Source organism: Epinephelus lanceolatus, chromosome 16 (genome assembly GCF_041903045.1).
Source record: "Epinephelus lanceolatus isolate andai-2023 chromosome 16, ASM4190304v1, whole genome shotgun sequence".
NCBI lineage: Eukaryota > Metazoa > Chordata > Actinopteri > Perciformes > Serranidae > Epinephelus > Epinephelus lanceolatus.
In genome coordinates this window covers 13,792,313-13,805,530 of record NC_135749.1, presented here as the reverse complement: position 1 = coordinate 13,805,530, position 13,218 = coordinate 13,792,313, and the positions used below count along the sequence as shown (strand labels likewise).

At 44.1% G+C, this 13,218-nt stretch overlaps 2 protein-coding genes across 2 annotated transcripts; both read right to left on the bottom strand.

Moving 5' to 3' along the window:
- Positions 1 to 3,493: 3,493 nt before the first annotated feature.
- twist1a (twist family bHLH transcription factor 1a) lies at positions 3,494 to 5,473 on the bottom strand. The gene is made up of 2 exons (XM_033636639.2): positions 4,448 to 5,473; positions 3,494 to 3,989 (listed from the first exon to the last, which is right to left on the bottom strand). The coding sequence occupies exon 1, from the start codon at positions 5,024 to 5,026 to the stop codon at positions 4,475 to 4,477; it is 552 nt and encodes a 183-aa protein (XP_033492530.1). The 5' UTR covers positions 5,027 to 5,473; the 3' UTR covers positions 3,494 to 3,989; positions 4,448 to 4,474.
- Positions 5,474 to 6,612: 1,139 nt separating this feature from the next.
- Positions 6,613 to 8,359, bottom strand: LOC117264167 (heart- and neural crest derivatives-expressed protein 2). Its single transcript, XM_033638017.2, has one exon. The coding sequence runs from the start codon at positions 8,057 to 8,059 to the stop codon at positions 7,598 to 7,600; it is 462 nt and encodes a 153-aa protein (XP_033493908.2). The 5' UTR covers positions 8,060 to 8,359; the 3' UTR covers positions 6,613 to 7,597.
- Between the last annotated feature and the right edge of the window lie 4,859 nt (positions 8,360 to 13,218).

The following is a 13,218-nucleotide window of genomic DNA, read 5'->3' as shown; positions in this document are numbered from 1 at the left end:
GAGTCTCTGATCTGACATCCTTGCAAGTCTGTTCCACAGTCGAAGCATTTCACATTTATGTCTGATGTTTGGAGGCTCCCATCCCATATCTCCACAAATAGCTAAAACTGAAGTTAATTTATGCACTCCTAAAAAAGATCGAATAGCTCTATAGTGCACAGCATTACAACTTGAGTATTCCCGGAAACCCCAAACACCAGAAGCATAATCAGACACAGGACAAACACATTATTACTCCACCCTGCCTCTCAAATGCCCACACCAAATTAATTTGACGCCTCCTATAACCAAAGATTTCATATTCAGTACGCTGCACATTACAGACTTAAAAGGCAAAAAGCACTAGAAAAGGAGAATTCACCTTCTCTTTAATCAACATAAATGTGCTCACAATTTCTGCTGTATACCAAAAACAAATCAGTATCTCTTGTCTTCACGCTCCCCTGTCATCGTTTGTTCCGGCACTGACAAGTGGAGAAGGGGGTTGCAGTGATATGCAAAGCAGAGTGTCATTGCATTACAGAGAATATCCTCAGGTGTGATCGTCTTGATTTGAGATGCATGAGTCAGAAGCAGCAGAGCAGAAATTAAAAAAAAAGACGCTAGCACTCACACACACACACACACACACACACACACACACACACACACACACACACATACACTTACAGCTACACACACTAACTGCTTCAGGTTGAGATGAAACACAGATAATTAGCTCTAATGGAAACCAGACTTGCAAATCTAGTCTGTGTGTGTGTGTGTGTGTGTGTGTGTGTGTGTGTGTGTGTGTGTGTGTGTGTCTGTCAGTCCAGCTTCCTCTCCCCCCTGTCTTTCTGTGGTGTTGAGGGTTAATGTAAACCAGCTCTTGTTACCCTGTAATGGGGAACTTCAGAGAGAGATGGAAATGAGGGAGACAGCGAGCTGAAAGAAGTAAAAGGAGAGGCAAGACAGGAAAGCCTCTGCTGGTTTAAACAGCCAAACAATCAACAACATGGGCCCACTGCCTGTGCAGAGGCGTGAGAAGTCCATTTCTACAAAAGATTTACAGCTCCTGGTATTATTAAAACACACACAGGCCAACACCTTTGACTTTTAGAGGAGTTTGAGGACTGCAAAGAGCAAAGAGATATAAGCTGTGATTAATGAGCGGGAGAGAGTGTGTGTGTCAGTCATCAAAGAGTTTATCATAGCACGCTTATATCCAGAGAGCCAGATGCCTTCACACTGATAACAAGCGGTCATCCCTTTACCTTCCAACATCAAAGAGGGGCAGGAGCTGAGTTGCAGGAGCCTTCACCAGCCCTCCCTCTTTCTGTCTCTGGAATGTATTTCCCTGTTTGGTAGGCGTGAGAAATCTCCCTGTGTGTGTGTATAACCTATATGTGTGTGTGCTCATGTGTGTTTCGAAGCCTCAGAGGTGACATTCCTCCGTGTCAGAGCAACAGCCTCAAGTTTAAGATAACACGGCCACGGTGATCTGAGGGTGGGAATCAATTCCCCCCGGTGGCAGGCGAGGGCCTCGGGTCAGAGCTGATGGCTTTACCTTCCGCACGCAACTGGTGATGCAAAAACACCGTAGTGGTCCCATAATCATCGCTCAACGACCCCATTGGAGAGATGTAGAACACACTGTGACGTGTATCTTAGTGACTTTCATCTGCAGCTGATGTTATTGCAGTATCCCTGTTATAGCCTATTCCTTTGGGGACTTAACGGTATTTTACCGTGTGGTCTTGAAAGGTCCAGTGTGTAGGATTTAGGGAGATATATTGATTCTTTAGTGTGTAATCATCTGAAAATAAGAATAATTGTTTTTTTGTTACCGTAATGAGCCGTTGTCTGCATAGGGAGCAGGTCCTCGTCTACGGAGTCCGCCATGTTGTACCACCATGTTTCTACAGTAGCCCAAAACGGACCAGCCACTGTAGGTCGCAGCCCCTCCGCAGTGAGCCAAACAGCATCGGAAAAACACATATTTTAATGTGAAACTGCTTTATTCTGTATTTTTACAGCTTTAAATCACCGGGTCTGTTTGTTTTGTAGAGGAGGAGACCTCTGCAGATAATTCGGCTTGTGGTAAAAACCTCCTGAACATCTGGATCTTCAGGTATCAGAGAAAAAAGTGGAGCGCACATTAGCAGGTGCTGGACTAGCCGCCCCTCTGCAACGAGTAGAACAGTGTCAGTGAAACACTAATATGTAACATGAAACTGCTTTATTCAGTATTTTTACCAGTTTAATCACCTGGTCTGTTTGTTTTGGAGAGGAGGAGACCTCTGTGGATAATTCTGCGCCCAGACAATGAATGCTACAGGAATCTTAACTGGAAGTTCACGCTTGGCACACAGACACAGTTTCACACACTGCTCCTTTAAGCATTTATTATGAGATATTTACAGACATTTAAGGGAAGGAAACGTTGGGCTTTTGGCAAGTAAAGGCAATGAGGTCCTATCTAGTCCTCTAGTCCTGGTTTTATGTAGTCCTACCCTTCCTGAATACATCCAAGGACCTGTCTCTGTCCAGAAAATTAAATGATATTTGTATTTATAGAAGTATTTATGGCAGGAAGGGTGCAAAAGCTCAGTTGGCTAAAGTGATAAGACTGTTCTGATTTTGCTCAAGAAGACTTATTTCCTGCATGTCAATATGTGTGATCTGTGGCCCTCTGATTACGAGAGGATTGATAGGTACACACACTGATATGTTCTTAATGAAGAAATTGTTACATCTGCTCTGTTTCTGTGGCACAACCTGAGCACATCTTCATTTCAGTTAAACTTAAGATACATATATATTTTTAAATAATTTGAAATATTAAATTGAATCTGATAACTATAGAAAAGACAGTTTTGAGTGTAACATCTTGTACCTTCTATTATAATTCTTGTTTTTATCATTAAACATGTTCATATGGGAATAAGTACTTCTTTTTTATCAGGATTGCAGGTATAATGTAGTGACACAGGCAATTCAGTTTGCTTTATGACCCGCATTTCCCTCTCCTATCTGATAGAGCTCTTGGGTTAAAGCTGCTGTAGCACCTGCAGGAGACTCCCATGCTGACCTGTGGCTCGGAGGACATCTGGGAATATCATGCATGCCTCCCACAGCTCCACATTCACCCTGTTCAAACAGACCACCAGCTAATTATGGCTTTCCCAGATCCCTGAGCTCAAGAAATCACTACAGAATAAGCCACGGGTATGAGATGTTTTCTTTTGGCCCCTCCACTGTGGTTTAGTTAACTGGGGATTCAGCAACAACCAATGAAAATAAACTCCCTGCATAGGCTTGGAGTACTGAGACTATGGGACATGAGTTTGTTTCCAAGAATTTCAGGTATTTAAAACCAATTTTGTGCATCATAAAAACACCCTCATGCCTTCCTCTGATGGTTTTCAAATTGCCCAGTTTATTATTTATTATTCAGCCTCTTGTTATTGAGCTTAGCTTGAAGTCTATAATGAATATCCAGACAACTGAGAGGTAAGAATGATACTTTCATGTTCTTTATTCAAGATATTACCAAATATTTACAACACTCAAAATGCGCAGACTCCAAATCCATTCAGCATTCTGTGATATCCCAAAAATAAATAACTTTTATTTGAGTGGGGGGAAAAGGAATTTTGAGCCTGTGTAGAAAAAATAAATACAAAATACTTCATTTGCTGTGAAACATTGTCACAGGGAATGTGGAATGAATTGTCATTTCTCTCTCTGGTGTTTCAAAACAGAGCAGTTCCTCAGAGCTCATTTTGTTTTTACAACATTCATAGTCGCAGTGGTCTTTCTGTCTTCACATCCGTCATGTCTGTCCTAAGTGCTCCCTTGCAAACATCACAGTCCTTGCAACGGGAAAAATAAAAAGCCCACTCTCCTCTGAGGCCTGAAGCACTGCGGCTGGACCCTCAGCTGTGTTTGGCCTGTTTCAGTCTCTGTGACAGGTCGGCCTGATCCACTGGTTCTTCAGTTTGGATAATCTGGGAAAGAAATAATATTCTGATTAAGAAAAAACCCAGGACATAGAAATGTATAGTGTGGTTTGTTTGTAGACTGTATCTGCAGTGATGTAACCTGGCTGTGACCTTTGGGGTCATTAATGTAAACATAAATCTGTTTGTCCAGAAAAGAATGCATATTCCCTCTTGTATGCTTTACACCGTGAAATGGGAACTTCACATTTTAAGGTGGATGGTGAGGTCTTTTGTAAATAATGTGCAATATTGGGACCTACACCTTTTGACAATGAAATAAAATAGGCTTACTGAATTTTAGAGGTGTTGAGTGGGGATGAAATAGAAATATTGGAGCAGAAGTATCCCTATTGGAACATTATAAATATTGTTTTTTTTTCATTTGGCTGGTGGTGCGTAAATGCGCATAGGGACATTTTGGCACAGGTCCCTGCAGCATGGAAAGTGAAAGTCGCTCAGCTTACCGCGCTGTACCATCCACAGCAGCCCTGCTAGTGGGATGTAGTAGACAGTGACCACGAGCCCCCCATCCTCCAGACCGAGAACGCGTAGCTGAGGCGCTCGTGCGCCACGTAGCTGCAGCTGGTCCCTCGCGCGTCGAGCTCGTCGCTCTGCAGAACTTGGCACAGAAAGTCGATGTACCGGGCCGCCAGCTTCAGCGTCTGGATCTTGCTCAGTTTGTCCGACGGGAGGGTGGGAATGATCTTACGTAACGACGTGAATGCCTCATTGAGGGACTGCGTCCGTTGCCGCTCTCTGATGTTGGCCATCACGCGCTGTGTCTGCAGGTCATCGAAGGAGCGCGCGGGGCTGCTGCTTGCTTCGCTGTCGCAGCTTCCTGCGCTGCCGCCTCCTCCGTCGCAGCTCTTTCTGCATTTCTTCTTCCCGGGGCTCGGACTCTCCATGTCACCTTCCTCCTCCTCCTCATCCATGCGCCTCCTTGTCGCCCGCCGCTTTCTCGCACCTCTCCGCGGCAGCTGACGGTCTGTCTCCTCCTCGCTGTTCCCCGCGCTGTCCATTGGGGAGGAGTCCTCTTCCCGCATCGTCTTTTCCAAAACCTTTTCTGTGGTCTGTAGGAGCGTAATAACCCCTGACCCTAATCCACTGAACTGGCTACAACATCAACAAACACGACAGGTAATAAGAAGCGTGGCCTGCAGTAAGGGGGTGGGCTGGTATTACAGTAAATCTCGTGCGCAACGGAGAGGGAGAGGTGTATGCCAGACTGGGACAAGCGGGGCTCTTATAGCGGGGAGCGGGCAGGAGGATTTTGGGGAGCGCTGTGATTGGGTGAGGAGGGGTGTAACATAATACTGCAGGGGAAGGAGAGCTCTAGCTATAATATCAGAAATGGTGTTTAAGACTCCTTAAGATTGCGAAAGGGGGTGTACAAGGGGCGCGGTGTTACTGAATTATAGGTGTAGATTTGGACAGGAGGAACGGTCCCTCTCTTAGGAATGAATTCTTTCTCCCTTCCCCACCCCAAAGTATTTCTACCTCTGATGCATAATGTTTGGATTTATTGTAAATTTAACAAAGCAATTTGTATCTATTTTTAAAGCCAGTAGAATAAACTAATTCCCAAGTCCTTTTTTAAAAGTTGCTGTACTTCAACATGGATTTGCTTGTATTTATATCCTTTTGCAAATAAATGAAAAACAATGAGAAGATGACATAAATTCCTGCACATGCCTGCTGTCTGTTGCAGGCCTCAGCTCTCCCTGTACAGGTCTAGACAGCGCCTGAGATGGGAGCAGTGGTGGCGGTGAAAAATATCAGACCTACTGAAACACAGGAGGTTGTCGCAGCAGGAGGTCACTGCTCGTAAGCACACCGAGGTGTTTATTTTCCCGTCAGCGGCCCCGCGTTGAGGTATGCGCTTAAATGGGTCTGCCTCCCGCAGGGATGTGGACACCGCGGCTCAGGTTTAAAAGACGACCCGGCCCAGGGAGCTCTCAGGGCGGATCCGTGCGCACAGCGGGGTCGCCAAAGGCGGTGTACGGCTGGGGCTGAATGCAAACACGGGAGGTGATAAAGATGGACTGTGAGGAGAGAGAGAAAGAGAGATGGAGATACTAAACACGCACACATGACCACCCAGCTCTGGGGCCTGCCACGATATAATATCAAGATCCAGCATGAATACCTCTACATGTGGCTGAAACTGGATCTGGCAACTTCTGAAGGTGGTCTGTGGTGTGAGTTATCCACAGGGAGGCCTCACCTCTGATGAGGGAGGATGACACACTGGTCCCTTTTTATGAGGAGAAGCCGCCACAAGCGCCTGTCGGGCCTGGATCCCCCTGAGCTGACTCAATTTACACCTCTGTGTTAAAGATAACATCCAGCGTCACGCAGTGATTTGTGATTCAAATCCCCTGAATCTTAACACATTTGCACGTGACATACTTGATAAGGATTTTAAATCTTTCTATCGTTTGTTCGTTTTTTTTTTTCTTTTGAGGAAAGCCTAAATCTAAATCCTTGTCCTCAGCCACACCTGCTCAAAATCAGACCAGGTGAGGCTGTGCCGCTCTCCAAAGTGCTGAAATAACACACCTGACGCGTCAGCGTTGCACAGACATGGATGGATCACTGAGCAGTCCTGTCAGGACCCAGCAAAATGTCACTCAAATTAACACCTACCGAGCAGGAAGAGACCCCAAGTGACCACAAGGAGATGCAGGATGCAGGAAAGGAGACGCGAAGGAACTATACCATAAATAAATATCATACTGCGATTATCTTGACAGATGTTGTGATTACAATATGAGTCACAGTTTAGTGGGAATTGTAAGTTTTGCATTTCATATTGACAGAAAAAGTAAACAAATAAGTATGACGTATTTTTTGCTGGGGTCTGTACCATTTGGACATCTGATTTTTAGGCCGGAGCATCTCTGTAAGACCACAGTGCTTCTTGTAATGGTTTGGTGTGACTCATTTTTTATATTTATCAAAAAACAGCAGCTCCTGAAATTTGGATATTGCGATTTCGATAATAATTGGTTGAGCCCAATGTAGGAGAGGTGGTGGGGCCTTTTGCATATCTGTGCTCACAGGGGTGCTGTCTCATAATCCGCCCATGTCCAAAGAAACCTACCTACAATGTATAGCTTATATTGAAAATTATATTATTACTGTTTCAGTCTGGACGGATCCTTCTAATACGAAACAAATGCATTTAGGAGTATTGATTGTGCACATTACAGTCTGGCAAAATTATAAATGACATCTTATGTTGTTTTCTTTAGTGCGCAGCGAAGAACACAAATTATTATAGCATATAGATTTATTTAAAAGCAGCAAAAAGTCACATATATTAAGAGAAATATTTGGAGGAGTTGCTCTCGGCTGGTTTAGGTCACGTCCAATAATTTAGCAGGTCATTGGCAAAATTAAATCATGATGTCACCGCTTTACTTTTCTGAGAGATGAGTTATTGAAATGTAAAAATGTCTGTATAGTTTTTAAATATTTGTTGTGGTATAGTTCTAATATTTCAGGAACTGACCCCCGGTTTGCAGAAACATGAATATAAATTCACCAGTTCAGCCATTTCATATCAAACCCAAAGTCTCCAAGGAATAAAGTTCACATTGGGCTCCTTTAAATCAGGTGTTCTCCAGCAGGTCCGTCATAAATGAGATGTAGACGATGGCCAGACGCAGCGTGTCGATGCGGGACAGTCTCTTCTCGTAGGCGAATGTGGGAACTTTCCTCCTCAGTTCATCAAACGCCTCATTCAGGCTAAACATCCGCTTCCTTTCCCGCACATTGGCCGCCTGCCGCTGGACCACGGTGATGATCCTCCTCCGTTTGGCCCTGCCGTGATGCCCGTGCGCCCCGCGGCTGTAGTACCTCGGTGCGCCCATCACCAGATGCTCGGTGCAGAGCTCCGCGGTGCGCTCGCCGCTTTCCAGGTCGCTCCAGGGCGAGTCGCTCAGCCGCGTCTGGTCGCTCGGGCTGGATGCGTCATCATCCACCTGCTGATTCGGTCCCAAAGTGCACTTTTGCGGAAACTCCATCTGGTTCATGTCATTGACAAAATGTAGTAAGTTGGAGTCTACTTGCATCTCAACATTCGGTCCCAAACTGCACCCTCTCAGAGAATATGTCACTTTTATATGTCTGACACCAATCACACACACAGCTTTCAGGACTGGTAGAAATCAGTCACCGGACACAGAGACCAAAGCAGGAGAGCATCTCAACAGGTAAATCCAAACTTCTCCAAAATCCGGTCGGAGCACGACAGGGTGAGATCCTATTTGGCTCAAGTCCAAGGGTCCTTCCTGCTGTTTTAATAAGTCGCCTATGCCTCCTCACAGCGCGACATCTTTCATGTCCCTTCTTGCTCTAAATTGAGTCCATTTCTAACGTTAGTCGGCCGGTGAGTGGGTTAAATCCGCGGAGGGAGGCTTAAAAAGGCCGAGAGGAAGCTGGAGGGCCCTGCCAATTGATGCGCTGTCCTCCTGGAGGCCCTTAATGAGCTTCTGAAGAACGGAGGCTCTTGACAGAGGGTCATACAGTCTTGTTTGCACTCTCCCCTCTGCTTCAGAGGCTAAATAATGACACTTTTATCACTTAAACAGGCCGAGAGAAGACCAAATAGAACATTCCCTAACAGTCTCTATACACCACGCGCTTTTCTGTTGCAAATTAAAGCAAATAACTGTGCGTTCCCATGGCAGGACAGAGTCCACACTGCAGGGACGGCTGAGAGTCACCAGTGTAACTGGGCTTTGTGGCTCTGGAGAAAGTGTCTGGACACTTTAACATACTCTATGTTAGTAAGACCAAACCTATTATTATTGTTGTTGATGGTGATGATGATGATGATAGTGGTGATGACTAAGATGCTGAGAAAGAGTTGAGTCACATCATTTAAGTCTGACCTGTGTTTTGGGTTAAGCTTTACTGAGATTACTGTATGAACCCAGTCATCGTTCACGCTCTCTGGAAACTAAAAATGACAAAAATTGATACATGATCACCCCACAACTTCACATGCTACATGTGTGTATGAGGCAGTTTTGGGTGAAAGTAATATGTTGAGTCCATCATGAGCAGCTGACCTGCAGGGAGACATTTACAGAGTTGGTCCAGCTTATTTGAAATGTTGCACATTGCTGTTGAGGTTATGTGGGGGTGGAATCCACATTTACCTTGTCAAATAGAATTTCCTTTCTGTTTGACCCAAAAAAGTTTTTCAAATTTAATTTTGTTATACTTAAATCAGGCATTTTGACTAAGAACACAAACACTGATTTGCCTAATAACTGAATAGGCAGCACGGAAGGTTGGATTTCATACATAAACACAGGTTCTGTTCAGAACAAAAACAGTTTCCAGACTTTGAGTCTCTTGGGGTTAAATAACTTACTCAAGGGCAACTCAACTATTGTGGTTTAAGGAGGAGAGGCTGTGCTGTTCTGAAAGTTTCTGAATTCAGCTAGTGCTGGTGGTTTTAAAGCCCACTCGCGATGACGAATCGTTCCAGAGGCATGGAAAATTCTTGCAGCTTCACAGAGCTGGACTAACTAGGTAACTGATCATATTAATACTGTAAAAATGGAACCAAACATCACAGTATGATACAATACGGTCAGCTGCAGCAGGGCACAGGATACTCAGCAAAGTGATGTACTGTATTTGTATGGTTTAACAACCCAAATAAGACACATATAGGTTAAAAAGCAAAACAGCCTATAAGCACACAAATGTGTGAGCACTAAATCTTTAAGCTTCCTTGTTTTCGTTTTGACATATGTATGTTGACTATAAGACAGAGAAATTAATAATGGCAGACTGAGTGGGACAATGGAAACAGCCTGTCATTCAAAGCGAGTGAAGTATATGGTTTTGTGCAGCCGTGCTTCAATGCTGAAGTGGCATGCATGTTGCTATCTTTATTAAAGTGAGTTAATGATGATGAATCACCCTCATGCATAAATTATACATCGATAATAGGACACTGGTGGTGGTGGTGGCTGATGACTCTGAGGCTGCTGACTGCTGAGGCAGATGAGGCTGATGAATCCGTGGTGACGGGGAGGTGGAGGGCGTGCATGACTGCAGCAAGAAAGGACTACGGCAGAAAAAGAAATGAGGAGTAGTGAGATGATAGGCTGACAGAGATGGTTTGTTATTGGTTGACTGTCAATCAGCTGATGACTCAATTGACAGACACAGAGATATTGAGTGAGCATGCATGCAAGGAGTGACAGGGTGAGAAAGAAAGCAGCCTGAGCATGAAAAGTATCGTCTTCCTGACCGACCTTATACTAGAGCTTCATTAGTTGTTGCTTTAGTTGCCTAGTATATTGTTTATGTTTGACCGCTTTATTAACGACTTCCTATCATATTCCAGACACTGGTCAGTCTCTTTTTGCCACGTGCACTTAATGGCCTTATGGCACCATTCCTGTTGTAAAAAACTTGCTTTAATTGCAGATACATACTTTAAAAAACATTAACTACCCTTATATTTGGTTACAGCAGTGTTATGGTATGTTATAAACCATTAATTATGTGATTTTATTCTGCTTTGAAATGGTAATGTCAAGTATTACTGCAAGTTCCTAGTCGTCATAAATCAAAAGTTTAAAAAAAATGCCCACTGAATGAAAATGGTCAAGACATGAGAAACTTTGCAGGGCTGTTTTTAGCTTCTTAAATGTGTGGCAGTTCCCAGGTGAAGTATTGATCACCTTTCAGCAGCATTTTGACAGTGTGAACATGCTCTGACACCAGTCACATCAGTTACATACCAACAGTATGCGTTCCTGAGTGCTTGTTCCATATACACGAGAGTGTGAGCGCACAAGTGTCCGTCTTGTAAACACACTCCAACCTAAGTGTACCTTCTCCATCTCCCTCCGCTGCCTCCTCTTCCTTTCGCTCTCTGTTTTCCCGACAGGCAGATAAACATGATGGGACATTCCACCGGTTGTCGTGGAAACACTGAGAAAGCACAGCTGGGCGGGAGAATATGAGGTAATCTCACCCTGGGGCTGCTGGGTAAATATTGGTCTTAAATAAGGAGTAAAACCCCAAAAGAGGCACACAAACACACACAGAGAAACACACATACACACACACACACACACACACACACCTACAGGGGTTTATCCCAGTGTTGTCAGAGTGGAAACACACGGGACAGACCTTCACACAGAGACTCATAATGGCCCATTTCCTGCCCTGCTCTGTTATTATTGGTTACACAGAGGGAAATTAATGATAGTTTGTGGTGTGACTAAATGTTTGTGGAAGTAAACAGTGGAGGTCTGATAGAAACCACCTCAGTGTGAAACCAAAATTTTGTTAAGAAGTCTGGATGGTCAATTCAGTTAAAGGGTAACTTTGGCATTTTTCAACCTGGACCCTGTTTTCCCATGTTTTGGGGCCTAAGTGACAAATGGAGACAACAGTTTTTGAAATTGGTCCAGTATTGAGCAAGACACGGCGGCGAATACGGTGATTACTGCAATACAATCCCTATGGGCAACTGTGCACCCTCAATTTATGTCCATTAAGAGTGCCTCTATGTGCCAATGACAAGCCCAGATTGTTTCACAAGTGTCTAACAACATTAGAGAGAAGACCTTACAGAGAAGTAAAAAGTTTTCCCCTACCTTTCCTTTCTATGGTGTGCTTGTTATTGTGAGTAAGTCTTGCTCAAGGAGTCTCAATCTGACATACATAATAATGCGTTTTGCAAATACACACACAGTAGAGTTGATTGCCGGAACTTTTTTGGTTTAAAAAGAACAAGGCACCCTTCCACCACGGGAGGGACTGTTGAAGACTTGTGGGAGGAGCTGTTGATGACGCCGCACATGCGACCCACTGGCGGTGGACTAACAGGAAACAGCTGATAGCAGGAATGAGCAGCTAGTAGCAAGAGGGAAACGCAAACCTGACAGACACTGGAAAGATGAGCAACTGGGGAGACAAGGAATTGCGTGCCCTCCTTGTTCTCGCAAACGAAGAGGCCATTAACCGTCAGATGACGAGGACGGTGAAGGACGGGCCGACTTATGAGAGAATCACCGAAGGACTGACCAGCCGCGGCTTCCCTCCCACGTCACTTTAATGTCACACGCTGAGCTACATGTTTTGTTACTTGTTCAGGCCTCCCATTGCCCCGAAAAAGGCGCATTCTGTATGAACAAAAGTAGGCACACAGGCGGCATTTTGTGGCACTCTCCGATTTTGCTTTTATACTGTCAATGCTGAAAGAATTTCCTAAAAATTTGCACAATTCCTATTTAAAAGGGGCTGTTGATAGTGAGGCAGCCATATTGGATTTTGAGGTCAGGGTTGAGTTTTTGTGTAGATCTTACGCTAGTGGTAGAGGCGTTAATTTATGTGTTAATAAACAACCTATGTGGCTGTCCTCCTCCTCAATGTAGAGCGAGTTTGTTCCACCAAGATGGGATAATTGCTTCTCAGCCAACCAGCGTGAGGGTTATTCAAGCTGCAAATACTAATAATCAAGACGTATCATGATGGAAAACACCATGCGACTTGTTTACTAACGTTCATGGCAAGCTATCCAATCATTTTTGATGATCAAATTTGGACCAAAATGGTGGACCAACCGACATTGTCATTTTTGGAAGCTAATAAATGCCACACATTTTTGGCCAAGACAGGTTATTATATACATTTTTTGTATACAAATGCAGCTTATTACTTTAGTTAATAAACTGAAAATACATTATCTTACAGCACATAGCAGAGACTATCTTTACACTGAATCCCTGTTGGATGTTGGATCCATAAATCATCATAATACCACAATAAAATTTGAGTAGGCGGCTTGGGAAGAACGGACTCACAGTCTTGTGTGTTGGGTGTGTTTCACTAAATTTACATGCTGATTGATTGTTGCAAAAGAGTGTTGATTTTTAAGATGTAAGTACCATGTTTTCCGACAAGCAGTTGTCATTTGGTATTTTTGTTTTTTAAATAAAGAGATCACTGGAGAACAGTATGTGTTTAGTGTGCCGCTCCAGAACAGCCAGAGCTGTTCTCACCATGTAAATCTGTCTTCCTACTCCTCATCTGGCTCTGTCCTCGGTGTGCTGTAAGAGCGCAGCCAAATCTCTCCCACCACCGCTGTAAATCTGAAACTAGACACTTCTCTCTCGTTCTGCTTCTTTCTTTCTCTTTCTCTCTCCTTGACATTGTGTCCTCCTCAGATTCCCCCGAGCCGTTTCTGTCC

Bases quoted from the DNA above. Each gene is read 5' to 3' on its own strand.
- LOC117264167 (XM_033638017.2), bottom strand. From the start codon at position 8,059: ATGCAAGTAGACTCCAACTTACTACATTTTGTCAATGACATGAACCAG.
- twist1a (XM_033636639.2), bottom strand. From the start codon at position 5,026: ATGCGGGAAGAGGACTCCTCCCCAATGGACAGCGCGGGGAACAGCGAG.